General features: G+C 41.3%; 1 protein-coding gene across 1 annotated transcript; it reads right to left on the minus strand.

Moving 5' to 3' along the window:
* Positions 1-9,461: 9,461 nt before the first annotated feature.
* On the minus strand, positions 9,462-13,984 carry LOC121850590 (microtubule-associated protein 9-like). The gene is made up of 4 exons (XM_042343120.1): positions 13,333-13,984; positions 13,022-13,167; positions 11,940-12,075; positions 9,462-9,599 (listed from the first exon to the last, which is right to left on the minus strand). The coding sequence occupies exons 1-4, from the start codon at positions 13,429-13,431 to the stop codon at positions 9,483-9,485; spliced, it is 498 nt and encodes a 165-aa protein (XP_042199054.1). The 5' UTR covers positions 13,432-13,984; the 3' UTR covers positions 9,462-9,482.
* Positions 13,985-14,237: the final 253 nt, after the last annotated feature.

A 14,237-nucleotide genomic window follows, 5' to 3' on the forward strand; every position in this document is an offset into this window, starting at 1 on the left:
AACAGACATCAGCTTCTCAAAGGCTTGCAGATAAATTGAAAAAACAACCTCTAACAGGCATCACTGGAATATGGTTAATGCAGGAAATGGTGGAACCTTACTGCAAAATGAGGAAAAGAATTGCATTTCACAGAATTTACTTTGAAGTGGAATGACTGTATATTTGTGGGCGAATGCAGCAGTCAATTTGCACACAGTAATGTCCCCAAAACGGCCATGAAATGAATGACCAATTTTACTTGGGGAATTTGTTGGCCAAGACACCGGGAGAAACTCCCTTCTTGTTTTGAATAGTGCCATGAGATCTTTGATGTCCACTTAAACAGGCAAACTGGACCTTGGTTTAACGTTTCATGTGAAGGATTATACCCTTGACAATGGAGCACACCCCCAGCACTGACCTGAAGTGTTAGCCTAAACTATGAGTTCAAAGTTTCCAGCTTTCTGACTCAGACAAGAGTCTACCAACTGAGCCAGATTGACATCTAAACATCATAATTTGTTACTAATACAGATTACACTAAATGGAGCATATTATTTTGAATGCTATTATCTTTCAGGTATAGAAGCATAATATTCTGTACTTTTCCTGAAATTCACTGGTTCCTTTGCGTTTGTTTTCCTTTCATAAATTTACTTCATGGCTGTGTGTGGAACATTGTTGTGTGTAAATTGGCTGCTATGTTTGTCTATCAAATCCGCACTCACTATACCTTACAGTAAATCCTGTGAAGCACTATGAGACATCTTCCTGATGCGAAAGCCAATATATCAAAGATATTATCATACACACATCTCTATATGGTTCTTCATGTCCCTTTTTAAATTGCCATAGATTTCCTTCAGTATTTGCAAAATCATCTTTCATAAAATAATCTCAATGGCTGATTAAAATAGTGGTTAGCTCTGTATTTACGATCCTGGATATAAGATATAATAATCTGTCCAAATGTTTCACAGGAAGATAAAACAATGTTTTGAGATTCACTGCAAATATTCAGCACAAACATTTAGGATTGATAAATGTCAAAGTTCAAGTGTTGAGGCACTTGCATCCCTGGTATAGACAGTGGCAGCTGGCTAAGGAACCAGCAAATCATAAAAATCTGCAGTAACCTATGAAGCGCCATTCCACTCGTAGTCTTACAGAGGCATTAACAGCCTTGCCAGATCGCAGAAAAACTGCATTTTGAAAATCCGAAATTAGATAAAATTGCTGGAAAGTCCAGCAGGTCAATCGGCATCTTCAGGACAAAGATAAGTTATCTTTCCTTTTCAGATGTTTTCATTTCACATCTCATTTTTATTAGAGAGGATACATCCTGGTTTGGGGAGTCAGCAGAAAAAAAGGTTCCTTGAAAATGATATATGACCAGAAGTGCTCAATAATTGGAAACTATTTCCAATTGGAAATAATTGGAAAGACTCCAACAGAGAATGCCTTTCCTTTCAATTTGATGTTGATCTCAGTCTCCCAGCCAATATTCTTTCAAATATTTTACTGCTGTTCATGGCATGTTGCCGGTGCAGATTAGCTGCCACATCTTCACATGGAACAAAACAATAACAACAACAGCAACTTACATTCTTATAATGCCTTTCATGTCGGGAGGATGTCCTAAAGAACTGGGAAGTCCTCCCAGAAACATTAGTCATTAAACTTCAAAGTAAAACTCATACCTTATGGTGTGAGTAACACTGTGGGGAACACTTCTGCTCAATATTAAGTGCATTAACTGTATTGGAAAGCATTGGGAGAAGGACAACAGTTTAAACATCTCATATTATTGAGATATGCAGAACACCTAAAAAAAAACGAAATATTGTACATTATTAGCTAACCGACTTCTTGTTCTATACTGAAAATGTAAAGTGGATGCAGTCAAGTATTTTATGCAAATCCAGAGAACAAGAAGACATGATTTGAGGCTGTGTGGCACAAATGTAATGTAAAGAGTAACTTTTTCATACTTAGTCCAGACAGTCACTTAGTGCAAACGATGGTGCTTCAATTGAAGCATTCAGAAGAGAATTGGATTTATTTCCAGTTCAGCATCTTGTGAAGAACTATAATAATCCTTATATTTGGTACAGCACCTTTCATGTCATAAGGATATTCCAAAGGTTTCACAAGATATACTACAATGTGGAATGATTGTGTACCTGTGGGCGGTCAATAGCTTTGCTATGCTGATATTTATTGTTTTGATCCTTACTGCTGGTAGCTGTCATACTCCTCCAGAGTGACAATAACACTAACCCTGAGTAACAATGCAGGTTATGCCAAAGGCAGCAGTCTGATACGTTAGGTCTTGTCAGAAGTGAAACTGGCTAGATAAGTCACAAATAATAAGAATATTTATTTATCACATCTATTCACATTCTATTTGTAATGCCTCAAGGAAATTCTTCACTCCAATCCCGTCTAAAACAATTTAGTATTTTTAAAGGCTTTGTAACCCAAGAAAATGTATTTAAAACTGCTTTAAGATATCTCTTTGTCATTTGCATTTTTATTCCTTTAATATTTCTTTGCACAAGTGTTCTGAAGTCCATTTATACAACTTTTCTGCCCAATCACGCAAAATCTAATCAATACATAGGCTTCAGCAGCAACAACTCTGAATTCCAGCAAAATACCAGTGTAGCCCAGAAGAAAAAGAAAAGGCAAATCCAGCAATCCAATGTAAATGATTTTCAATAGTTTTAAATGGGCCGATTCCAGTTATCTTATTACAATTGTTATTTCCGTAAGTTCTGAACACATTTTCACAAGTAAAAGAATGCTCGAAACATCGGAGGGGAGTGCAGGTGAGAAGGGAAGGAAGGGGGGAATTTGTAGTATGTGATGATTATGAATCATAACAATGTTTGGGAGATTTGATATAGCTAGTAAGATACCTCAAAGAGCTTCTCATGATTTACTGTAAAATATAGTGAATGTATGATTTGTGGTTGAACGTGGCAGCCAATTTGCACACAACACTGCTCACTGTGAAGTGATTATTAGGAGTACAGAATTTGCCTTCCTTTAATGTAGCACTGATTTAGATCTGAACATTCTCTTTCCTCACTTTATTCTGAGAATGGCTTCTGTTTCCAGCACTGTATGACCACCATTTTTATGAATGAGGGAGTAGTTTTATCTTCCTCAATCCTAGTGTCCAGTTAACAGAGTTCAGCTTTTTTGTCATGTAGGAATTATATTTAGGCCACTATCTGGGAAAGTAGCTTGATATTCTTGGTTTCCCAACCCTGATTGAAGATTTTTCACACTGCAGAAAATAACATGTGTTTTTTGAAAGTGAGCTGCACAAAATTCTAATCGAAGACATAGAGGGAAATAATGAGTATTGAACAGAAGCTCAGAAATTCCTTATGGGGAAAGGAAGGAAGGAAGGGTACATTAGAGGATGAACTAGAATAAAAGTATCATTCACACCTTGTAATTATTAGCTCAATGACACAACAACAACTTTGATTTATATAGTATTCTTCACGCGGGAGGGTTTAACAGCAATGAAGCTTGACACCGAGCCGGGGAGAGATGGGAGGGACTGTAGGAACGCAGCTAAAAAGGAAGATCTTCCAACGTGATCTGAAGAAGACGGGTGAGGTGGAGGATTGAGGCAGAGATTTCCAGAGCTTCAGAGTGTAATGGCTCAAAGATTGGCCACAAATGGTGGAGCGGAGGGGACAAGGGACGTGTAGGTTGGAGCAAACTGAACGAAGTTGGAGAGGAATGGTGTGTAGGCAGGTTAAAGAGGTAGAGAAGTGACAACGCATAAATCGATTTGCAAGTATGAAGATTTTGAAGTCATCTGTTCTGCAATAGGGAGCCAATGAATCCTGGCAAGCACTGGGGTGGTGAGAGTAGAGTTTGGAATGGGTGAGAATATGGTTAGTGGAGTGGGGTGAGAATACAAGCGGCAGAGTTTTCAATCAGTTGAACTTTCTGGTAATAATCACTTTCTCATAACTTGCCCTTGTAATAACCAGCTCAATAACACTCGGTTCAACAATAAAAATATGATAAAATGGCAAGAAATCAAATAATAAAACCTGAGGACGCCAGACTCATTAAATAAACAGAACATGGCACATTTAGTCTGCTGCGCCATTTCACAACAGTGAACCGGGGCTTGCAAAGCACACGTAATATTATGTTGTTTGTGTGCACATTGCAGTAAATTCCTACCATTCAGCATCACACTCAACTCAGCACTTTCCATGTTAATGATCTCTGAGGATGATTGATGGGCTGTTTACAACTGCTTTAAAAAAAGCCCAAGTACCTAAGGCTAGCCACAATTTCAATAGTTGGTCATCGTAAAACTGTGGAAAAGGGACTTAAATACTAATTAAGAATAAAACCTTGAAATAATTTCTGAATGATACAGTATACATGTCCTCTCCCGCACCAAACTCTGTGACCCCCTCTTCCCCACTCTCACCGACTCAATTGGCTCCCTATCCTTCAGAGGATCCAGTTCAAGATCCTGGTCCTCACCTACAAAGCCATCCATGGCCTCGCTCCACCCTATCTCTGCGACCTCCTAACCCCCTACCAACCCACCCACTCCCTCTGTTCAGCCGGCTCTGGCCTACTCCATGTCCCCCGACCCATCCACCCTACAATTAGCGAGAGAGCCTTCAGCCACTGGAATTCCATCCCCCAATCACTCCACCTCTCCCCCTCCTTAGCCTCCTTCAAGTCCCGCCTCAAAACCCTCCTCTTCGATCATGCGACCAGCCACGCCCCTACCCCTCCCATCCCTTCTCCCCCTCCTGACCCCAGCTCGGGTCTGAAATGATGTACACTGTCCAGCGCCTTGGGACATCCTCCCGAGGTGAAAGGCGCTATACAAATGTAATCTTGTTGTTGTTGTTGTTGTTGTATACATGGCAGCAATAGTGATATAAAGGTTACAGGAACTTTTGATAAAATCTGGAGTTTTTTTGAAAAGCAAATTTAATTGTTTTATAATCTGGGTTATTACTCAAATCATGGTGGTGAACACCAGTAATTCTAAATGTTTTAACACTTGCCTACGAGCTCAAAATGCTGGGAGCAGGCAGTAAGTAATAATAAACAAACATTTTCCAAACAGAAAAAAAGCAATAAGCATCAGTGCCTGAATCAGTAAACCTGTGACACAGGAGATTACAATACAAAAGAATCAAGAAGACAAAGTAAAAATGAACTGTCCCAGAATTTGCTCAGGAACACAGGCTTTTAACAGGTAGAAATTGGCATTAAAATTGTAGGCAATGGATGATCTGGTGGATAGAGACACTGACAGAATACAGAACAGAAGGCAGGCAGCTTGATCCCTGGCCTGTATTGATTTCAGTTGAAGTAATAGAGGCTAGTTTAAAAAAAATGCAGATTCCTGCTTCTGATCTCTCTCTACCTACCTCCTCCTCCCTGAAAATATCAACAGGTATGACTCCCTCCACTCTCTGCTCCCAGTCAAATAGCTCCAATATCTCATGTCATCAAGCACTGAGATATTTTGTGACAGGCGCTCTATAAGCGTAAATTGTATTGTGTATCTTACATCAGCCGAGGTCAGTGGGAGGACTGTCGAGTGTGAGTCAGAAGGTTGTGGGTTCAAGCCGGCACTTTGAACTCACTTTCGGCTGACCCTCCAATACAGTGTTAGGGGTGCGCTGCTCTATCACTTCATCAAAGGTGTTGATGTTTGGATGAGGTGTTAAATCGAGGTCCAGTCTACCTGTTCAGATGGTTGTTAAAGATCCCGTGCCACTATTCAAAAAGAAAATAGAGTTTCTCCTGGTGTCTTGGCCAGCAATCTCCCTGATAAAATTTGATCATTCACTTTATGGCTATAAGAAAATTGGTTGCCACGTTCATCTACAAAATACACAGGTTTGGTGTTAAAGATGCTCTGAGAGGTGGTTAGTCTATTTTATATCATGTCTTGACATAGTAAATGATCACGTCGGTAAACCCAAATCATCAATTTAGTTGCTTATTAAGGAGTAAATCTAATTAACCAGAATATTTTAGTATCTCAAGTCCTTTATAGTGGTAAAATTACTTTACAGCAAGGAGGTACACCTAATGATTTTGTGATTGAATTTCTGATTAACGTTTTGGTTTAATGAAGCAACGTGCTGTATCATGAAGAATTCTAATTAATTTTACGAAATGTGCTGTTTATTCCAATATATCCGATGAACGTGTTTGGATTAAATTATATTATTGCTAGTTTTCTGAATGTATACTCAGCAGAAGGTTGCAACTACAATATTGTGTAAGGAAATGTGTAGGTATTAAGTTTAACTATGCCAATCATTAATATTAGAGATCTTTCTGTTACCAGTTTGCAATGGTCAAATAAAGATACGTTTTAAAACCGAATGGACTGGATAATGAAACAGTGCCAAGATAATGAAAGAGTGCAATTTTACCAGAGCTGTCCCAGATGGCTTATTTGGTGTAACTCTTGCCTTTGGTCGGAAGGTTGTTGGTTCAAACCCCATGATCTTTCAATCCAGGTTGACAATTGAATGGAAACAGCATTGTTACAAGTGCTGTTTTTCAGATGAGATATTAAAACAAGTTCCTACCTAACCTGCTCAGGTGGATGTTAAACAACCACGGCACAATTTGTATTCAGTATCTTGACCAACAGCAGTCCAAATCAACTGGGTCATTCATTTTTCTGTTCATGGAATCTTGCTGGTGCAAATGGCTACCATATTTGACTAGGAAATAAATCACTGAATTCAACTGTGACTACTTGCAAAACACTCTGAGTCCTTTTGAGGTGATAAAGCAATGTACAAGTTTGAGCTTTCTTTTAAAAAATCTGGATACTGTAAGGGCTACAATATGGATAGGAATCAAACTATATGAAATGGAATGGAGAACCTGAATGGTGGAGGGAAAAAAAAGAAAAACTATTTTTTTTTTAAATTATCATTTACACAAAAAAAGCTTGAAAAAACGAGCATTTCATTTTTAATTTATTTTCGACCGACCCCATAAATTAATAAAAGTGCTCATAATTTTCAGAAGTTCATAATATTGGCTAGTTTCTGTCACTGACTATCTCCCCCATCACTGCTGCTGCTTCTAAGTTCCTTCCAGCATTTCCAAAAGATTATGATGCATGAACTACCTGGCACCACCTTCCTGTATATCACAGAGGGAAAGGAGGAATGGATGCCTGGTACCAGTGGTTGACGTATGGCTATAGTCTGCAAACTTGTCTCCGAGTCTGGATTTCTTACATTAATCTAATCATACACTTGACTAGTCAGCAGTGGCCAACACATTATCAGATTGATGCAAAAATAGGCTGTGGACGATGGTGTCTGGGCAATGAAGATTGCGATCTGCAAGCAGGTGACTTAATTGAAAATCAGGATGCTGTCTGGCAATTTTTGGATACTAATAGGGCATGATAGCTCCTGTGGCAGTGAAGTTAAGGTTGGGATTTCATTTGTGAAAAACACTGTGTGATGGATGAATAATGGAGATTTATGGCTAACTAAATATTTCATCTGGAGATTAAATAGGTGGTGGTAAATACATAAGAAAATATAGCAATTTATAGCAAGCCAGTCAGGAACCTGGGTGTCTTGTTTGACCCTGAACTGTCCTTTCTCCACCACGACGGGCACTGTCTACCACCACCTCCGCAACATTGCCAGACTCCGCCACTGCCTCACCCCTCAGGCTACCAAAACCCTCACCCATGCATTTGTCACATCAAGGTCGATTACGGGAACTCCCTCCTCATCGGCCTTCCCAACTCTTCCCTTCCCAAGCTGCAGATCATCCAAAACCCTGCAGCTCGTGTACTCTCACGCACCAAGGCTTCGTGACCCCATCACTCCCACCCTCACTCAACTCCACTGGCTCCTCATCCCCCAGAGGATCGAGTTTAAGATCCTCATCCTCACCTTTAAGGCCACCCATGGCCTTGCCCCCTCGTACCTCTCTTGACCTGCTGACTCCCTACCAACCTGCCCGCTCCCTCCGTTCAGCGGGCTCCGGTCTGCTCCATGTCTCCCGCCCGACCCGCCCTACCATCGGTGGCCGGGCTTTCAGCCTCTCTGCCCCACACTCTGGAACTCCATCCCACGGTCCCTTCGTCTCGCTTCCTCCCTTGCCTCCTTCAAGGCCGGTCTCAAGACCCTTCTCTTTGATCGTGCCTTTGGTCTCCCTCCCACCTCTTTGCCTTCCCTCTCCCTACACCACCCCTCCCTCATGTTCAGGCCCCGACACCTCACTGTTCAGCACTTTGGGACGTCCTCCCGACGTGAAAGGCGCTCTATAAATGTAATTTTGCTGTTGTTGTTGATACAGTAAGCACAGCTACATTCCATGCTACGTCTCTAGCCTCAACCATTAGTGCTTTGACTTGAGTGCTTGAAAACATTTCACACCTCCAAGCCAAACAAGCTGGTCAACCAGGATGATAACCTTGTTTGCCTCTGATCTGCCTGACTATGCCAGGTGTGTCTCCAGTTCATTCCCAGGAAGACGTGGCTGAATCCCCCCCCACTCCCTCCAGTAGAGCGATGGGGTAGAGAGCAAATTAAAAAATGTTCAAATGGGAACTGGTGTAAATGGCATGAGCCCTGGAAAAAACACCTTAGGTGGTAACGTGCATCTTGTGCAGGATTTTGCACTTACGTCATGCTGACCCTGTGAGACATTTGTTCCAAGATAACATTTTATGTTTGTACTTGTCATTTTACTTGAAACTGCAGTTCATAAATCACAGGTTTCTGTTCCATTTTAATTTGCAAAAACGTTACGTTAACTTTATTCATATATTTGGAAACTTTTATTTTATTCTATAAAATATTACATCTCTTAATAGGAACATATTTTATTGAACTATATACACAGATACTTTCTACATAATTTGTTTGGTTGAAAATGCAGAACAAAAGTCTATTGGGGTAAAGTTTGTGGCGTTTCAAAATGAACTGGTGTTATGGTCGGTAATGGTTTTAAAGTGGTACTTGGAACAGTTTGTGTCAAGCACTAAATGACCACTAGGTGACAAGACTCTCCTGCAGTATGGATCCTTCCAATGAAGCTTTCAGAAATTGAGAAGCCATTACCTTAAATCAAGTTATATATGCATTTTTAATTGTAAATTCTGGCTCCTGGATTAGTGTTAGGCATATTTTGTAATTCTGATGTTTGCTCACCTGGTGTGAGGGTCAGAAGGACTGAAGTATACACTCCCCCTAAAGCCTCAAATTATTTTACTATTCAAGACCTCGGCCACCCAAACCCTGAAAATTTCTGTCATTCTCTGAAAGGTTTAGTCTTCAAACTTAATGTTTAACACTAAACATTACAAATAATATTTCAAAATTAAAACCAGCAATAATTAATCTGGTGATAATATTAAAACTGTAAATTTTACCCCTTAGTGTTCATAAACTAAAAAGGGCAGAGCGTGAAGTTGGCTACAAATGATATCGGTTTATTTTCTATATGGAATGGTTTTATTTGGAGGGCTCCATGGAGGCGGCTCACAATTTAAAAAGTGCATGATTTTCTTCTCACTCTTTTCCCGCTTTTCTTGTTGTTCTTTCTTTTCCTATAAAAATAAGCAAAAGAATACCAGGGAATGAACATTAATGTGAAGCATTTCCATCTCTCATTGTACATTGAACTGAGAACTACAAATGCACAACAATATAATTTACCTTTATAACAAAACAACAACAACTTGCATTTATATCATGCCCCTCATGCAGGGTAACGTTCGAGAGCGCGTTTCACATCAGAAGGGTGTCTCAAAGAGTTTAAGGCCACAATGATGACAAAGTGTATTGATTGTTAACGATGATAATATAATAATTTTTACATTTGATACAGGAACTTTCACGTCAGAAGGACTTCACAAATAGCTTCACAGGGTTTACTGTGGAGTGACTGTATTTGTGGATGAACGGGACAGCCCAATTGTGCACAGCAATGTCCCACAAACAACCATGAAACAAATTACCAATTTTATTTGATGGATTGTTGGCCAGGAAACCAGGAGAAATTTCCTTCTCTTTGAGTCATGTGATGGGATATTTAACGTCAACAACAACAACAAATTACATTTGATTCGGGAGAACGTCCCAGGGCGCTGGACAGTCAGGGATTTCACCCGAGCAGGACGTTGGGATCAGGAGGGGTGGAGGGCAGGGAAGGTAGGGGTAGGAGAGTGACCAAAGGCGCGATTGAAGACATGGGTCTTGAGACATGTCTTGGAGGAGGCAAGGGAGGGAGCAAGGTGAAGGGACTGTTGGATCGAGTGGGGCCAAAGCCCGACTGCAGACGGTGGGGCGGGCTGGGTGGGGGACATGGATCAAGGAGGAAGCGAACAGATCTATATAGTATTAGGTCACAGAGGTAGGAAGCAGCAAGGCCATGGAGGGCTTTCAAGGTGAGGACGAGTATTTTGAACCCTATCCTCTGGGGATGGGGAGCCAGTGGAGCCGTGCGAGGGTGAAGGTGATAGGGTCATAGAGCTGGTGCGGAAGAGGAAATGAGCTGCAGAGCTCTGGATGATCTGCAGGTTGTGGAGGGAAGCGTTGGGAAGACTGATAAGCAGGGAATTGTCAAGCCCAGATGTAACAAATGCTAGGCTTCAAGTTCGACCCCCAATTATCCTTCCTCCCCCACATCTGGTCCCTCACCAGCACCGCCTTCTTCCACCTCCGACGCATTAACCGTCTCCGCCAATACTTCACTTCAAAAGCTGCTGAAACTCTGGTCCATGCCTTTGTCACCTCTCGGCTGGACTATTCAAACACCCTCCTCGCCGGCCTTCCCTCCAATACCATCCATAAAATCCAGATTATTCAAACTCTGCCGCCGCAGTCTCACTCGCACCAAACTCCACTCCCCGATCACCCCAGTCCTTGCCAGACTGCACTGGCTGCCTGTCCCAGAAAGGATTGACTTCAAGATCCACACCCTTGTCTTCAAATCCTTCCATTCCTCTGCAACCCCCTACCTCTCTGACCTCCTCTCTCTTCAAAACAGTGCCCGTTGCCTTCGTTCCTCTGGGTCTGGCCTCCTCCTTGTCTCCCGAGTCCTCCGCTCCACCCTCAGCCGTACCTTCAGCCACTATGTCCCGAGGCTCTGGAACTCCCTTCCTCACTCCCTTTGCCTCACCCCCTCTCTCCCTATTTTCAGATCTCTGCTGAAGACCTTTCTTTTCGACCGTGCCTTTGGTCACCTTCCTCCCCCTCCCCCTGGCTCGGCTCCGGGATCCGTTACTGTGAAGTGCTCTGAGACGCCGTCCGGTGTGGAGGGCGCTATATAAATCCAAGTTGTTGTTGTTGTGTTGGCTGAAGGAGAATCCGTTCGTGGAGACAAAGTAGAGACAGTGTGAAAGGTAGGATTTGAACCAGTCGAAGACAGTCAGCGACAGGACATTTACCCTTAGAGGCAATCAGGGATTCTGTGAAACGTCTCACCCGAACAACAGCAACTCCAACAATGCAACTCCCCACCGCCAACCCCCCCACCCCGCCAACTGCATTGTAGTGTCAGCCCAGACCAGTGGTTTGTTTTTATTGATTGAATATTTCTTGATTTATGCCACAAATCAAGAAATATTTAACCAAGAAAATGTATTTTGTTGGTTGACCAAAATGTTTGGCCCCACTGGCCTAGACTATGTAAGTTCAAATACTAATGTGGGGCTTGAACCTACAACGTTCTGACTCAGAGGCGAGAGTGCTACCAACTGAGCCAGAATGTCACTATAAATAACACTGGCAGTTCAAAAAGGATCCAAAACTCAAACATCAAATTAACACCATCACACTAAAACGATTCTAAGGCAGCATCTATTGCTCTGTTCCTTATGAATTATTAAGAAAAAAAAGCTTTAGAAAATATTTAAATGCTTTCCAATGTTCTGCGCAGAGCTTACCAGCCATTCCTCATACACTGCCAATGCAGTCTCTTCTTTCTCATATTTTATGTACTCTTCTTCATGTTTCTTCCTCTGTTCTTCCTGTATCTTTTCCTTCAACTTTCGCTTTATTAGCACTTCTTTTTTTTCACTCCTTCCATTGTAATAAATCATAGCAAAACAGTTAAAGCAGTCTAAATACAAAAACAATACCACTAATTCTATTTAGTTTTAGGTTGATTCTCTGTTTCCAATGTTTGCTTACTTTTAGTTCCTCCTAATCTGTGAACCCGAAAAAGGTTTCCCATTTTCTCTCTCACACTGAGATTTTTTTAACCCGGACACAAAATCAAAGTTGTGCCAAAATAACTTCAATAACTTAATAAGCTGTGACAGCTAAGGTAAACAATTCAAATGGTAATAAGTTGCGAATATTTCTTGCAATTAAATTCAAGATCTTTGTCTTCACTTTCCAATCCTTCCACGGCCTCGCCCCAACCTACTTCTGTGACCTCCTGTAATCCTATGGATATGGCCGCTCCCTTTGCTCAGCAAACACTAGCGTGCTTCATGTCCCCTGCCCTATCTGTCTCACAGTCAGTGGTTGGTGTGCGTGAGCTTTTAGTCAAACTGCCCCTGTTATCAGGTTCTCTATGGAGTCCCTCTGACTTGCCCTTCCCTTCCCACTTTTGAAGCCCACCTCAAAATTGACCTTTTTAACCTCACTTTGTTACTTCCCTCTCTCCACCAGCTTGGGTGCCCTGCCATCTGTGTAAAGCATTTTGAGATATCTGCCCAATGTGAAAGAAACTATATAAATGTGAATTGTATTTTAGTAAACAGTTATAATTATTGCAGAATAATTTGGAGATACTCTGACATTAATTGCTAAAAAAAATGGATTTAGAAGCTGCACTTACAGCTCACAATGTATACTCCGACATTTTATAATACATAATAATCATCATCTTAACATTTGGTGCAGTGCCTTTCACATCGGGAGAACATCCCAAAGCACTTCACAGGATATACTGGAAAGTGCTATAGACAAACCCCACAAGCATGTACTTTAGTTTTTTAGCAGGAAACAATTTATCTACCATTTTTGAAATGCTGTTAGACTTGCTGTCTTCTTTTCGGATATTTTTTCTTCTTCTTGTTTCTTCTTTTCTATTTCAATTTGTCTTTGTTTCTTGCATTTTTCCTTCAGATATTCATCTTTTTCTTGTTTCCATTTTTCAAATACCTACCGGAAAGGGCAGAGTTTACTCAGTTCATTTAATGTTTACCTGACGCAGATACTGTTTACAAAACAGGTACAAACCCCTAATAGGCAAAGACTCCACTCGTGTATTAAAGCAACCACAGTCAACAAACAAGAGATATTATCAAGCTGAAAGAAAAGGCTTACACAAATGTGGGGAACATGGTAATGCAGCAGACTGGTAGAGCTATAAAAAGGAATAAAGAGATACAAAGAAAGTAATAAGAGGTGCAAAAAAGGGAACATGACGAGAACTTGCTAGAGATATCAAAGCTAACAGCAAATGTTTTTACAATTAAGAGAAAGAGAGTGGCAAAGGCAACTGTTAAAGACTGTGATGGACAATAAGTGACGGCAGACTTGTTAAATGAGTACTACGTATCCGTTTTCTCAGTGGAGAAGTAGACTATAAAGGGAACCTAAAAATAAGTCAAAGGGACAAATTTACTAGATTTAATAGGACTTAAGATAGACAAATCTCCACGACCTGATGGTTTCCATCCCAGGGTATTAAATAATATAGTTGAGGAAATTGCAGATACATTAGTCGTAATTTTCCAAAGCTCTCCCGCTGAGCGGAGGAAGTGAGGGGTTCGTTAAGGTTTTAGAACATTACAGAGGTAGGATCGGGCAAAACCATGGAGGGATTTAAAAGCAAGGATGAAGATTTTGAACTCGATCTTCTAGGGAATGGGGAGCCAGTGGAGCCGGGTGACAATGTGGGTGATAGGTTCACTGAGTCTGGTGCAAAACAAGACATGAGCTGCAGAGTTCTAAATGGTTTGAAGCTTGTGAAGGGAAGAGTAGGAAAGTCCAGTGAGCAGAGCTGGCGTAGTCAAGCCTGGTTATGATACAAGTAGGGATAAGGGTCTTGGCAGCCTGAGGAAAGAGGTAGCAGTGGAGGTGGACAATGTCGCAGAGGTGGGGGAAAGCTGAATGGGTCAAGGCATGGATGTGGGGTTTCAAGGACAGTTGAAAATCGAACAAGACCCTGAGGTTCTGTACTGGCTCCATGAGATGGCCAGGAAGGTGGAAGGCGAACTAGATGGACC

Source organism: Callorhinchus milii, unplaced genomic scaffold, assembly GCF_018977255.1.
Source record: "Callorhinchus milii isolate IMCB2004 unplaced genomic scaffold, IMCB_Cmil_1.0 Scaffold1, whole genome shotgun sequence".
Classification (NCBI taxonomy): Eukaryota; Metazoa; Chordata; class Chondrichthyes; order Chimaeriformes; family Callorhinchidae; genus Callorhinchus; species Callorhinchus milii.

Excerpts from the sequence above, each read along its gene's own strand:
- LOC121850590 (XM_042343120.1), bottom strand. The coding sequence starts at position 13,431 with ATGTTCCCTTTTTTGCACCTCTTATTACTTTCTTTGTATCTCTTTATT. Across the intron at positions 13,168-13,332 it reads ACCATGTTCCCCACATTTGT|GTATTTGAAAAATGGAAACA; the intron begins GTAAGCCTTTTC and ends CCTTTCCGGTAG. Across the intron at positions 12,076-13,021 it reads CTAACAGCATTTCAAAAATG|GAGTGAAAAAAAAGAAGTGC; the intron begins GTAGATAAATTG and ends TTACAATGGAAG.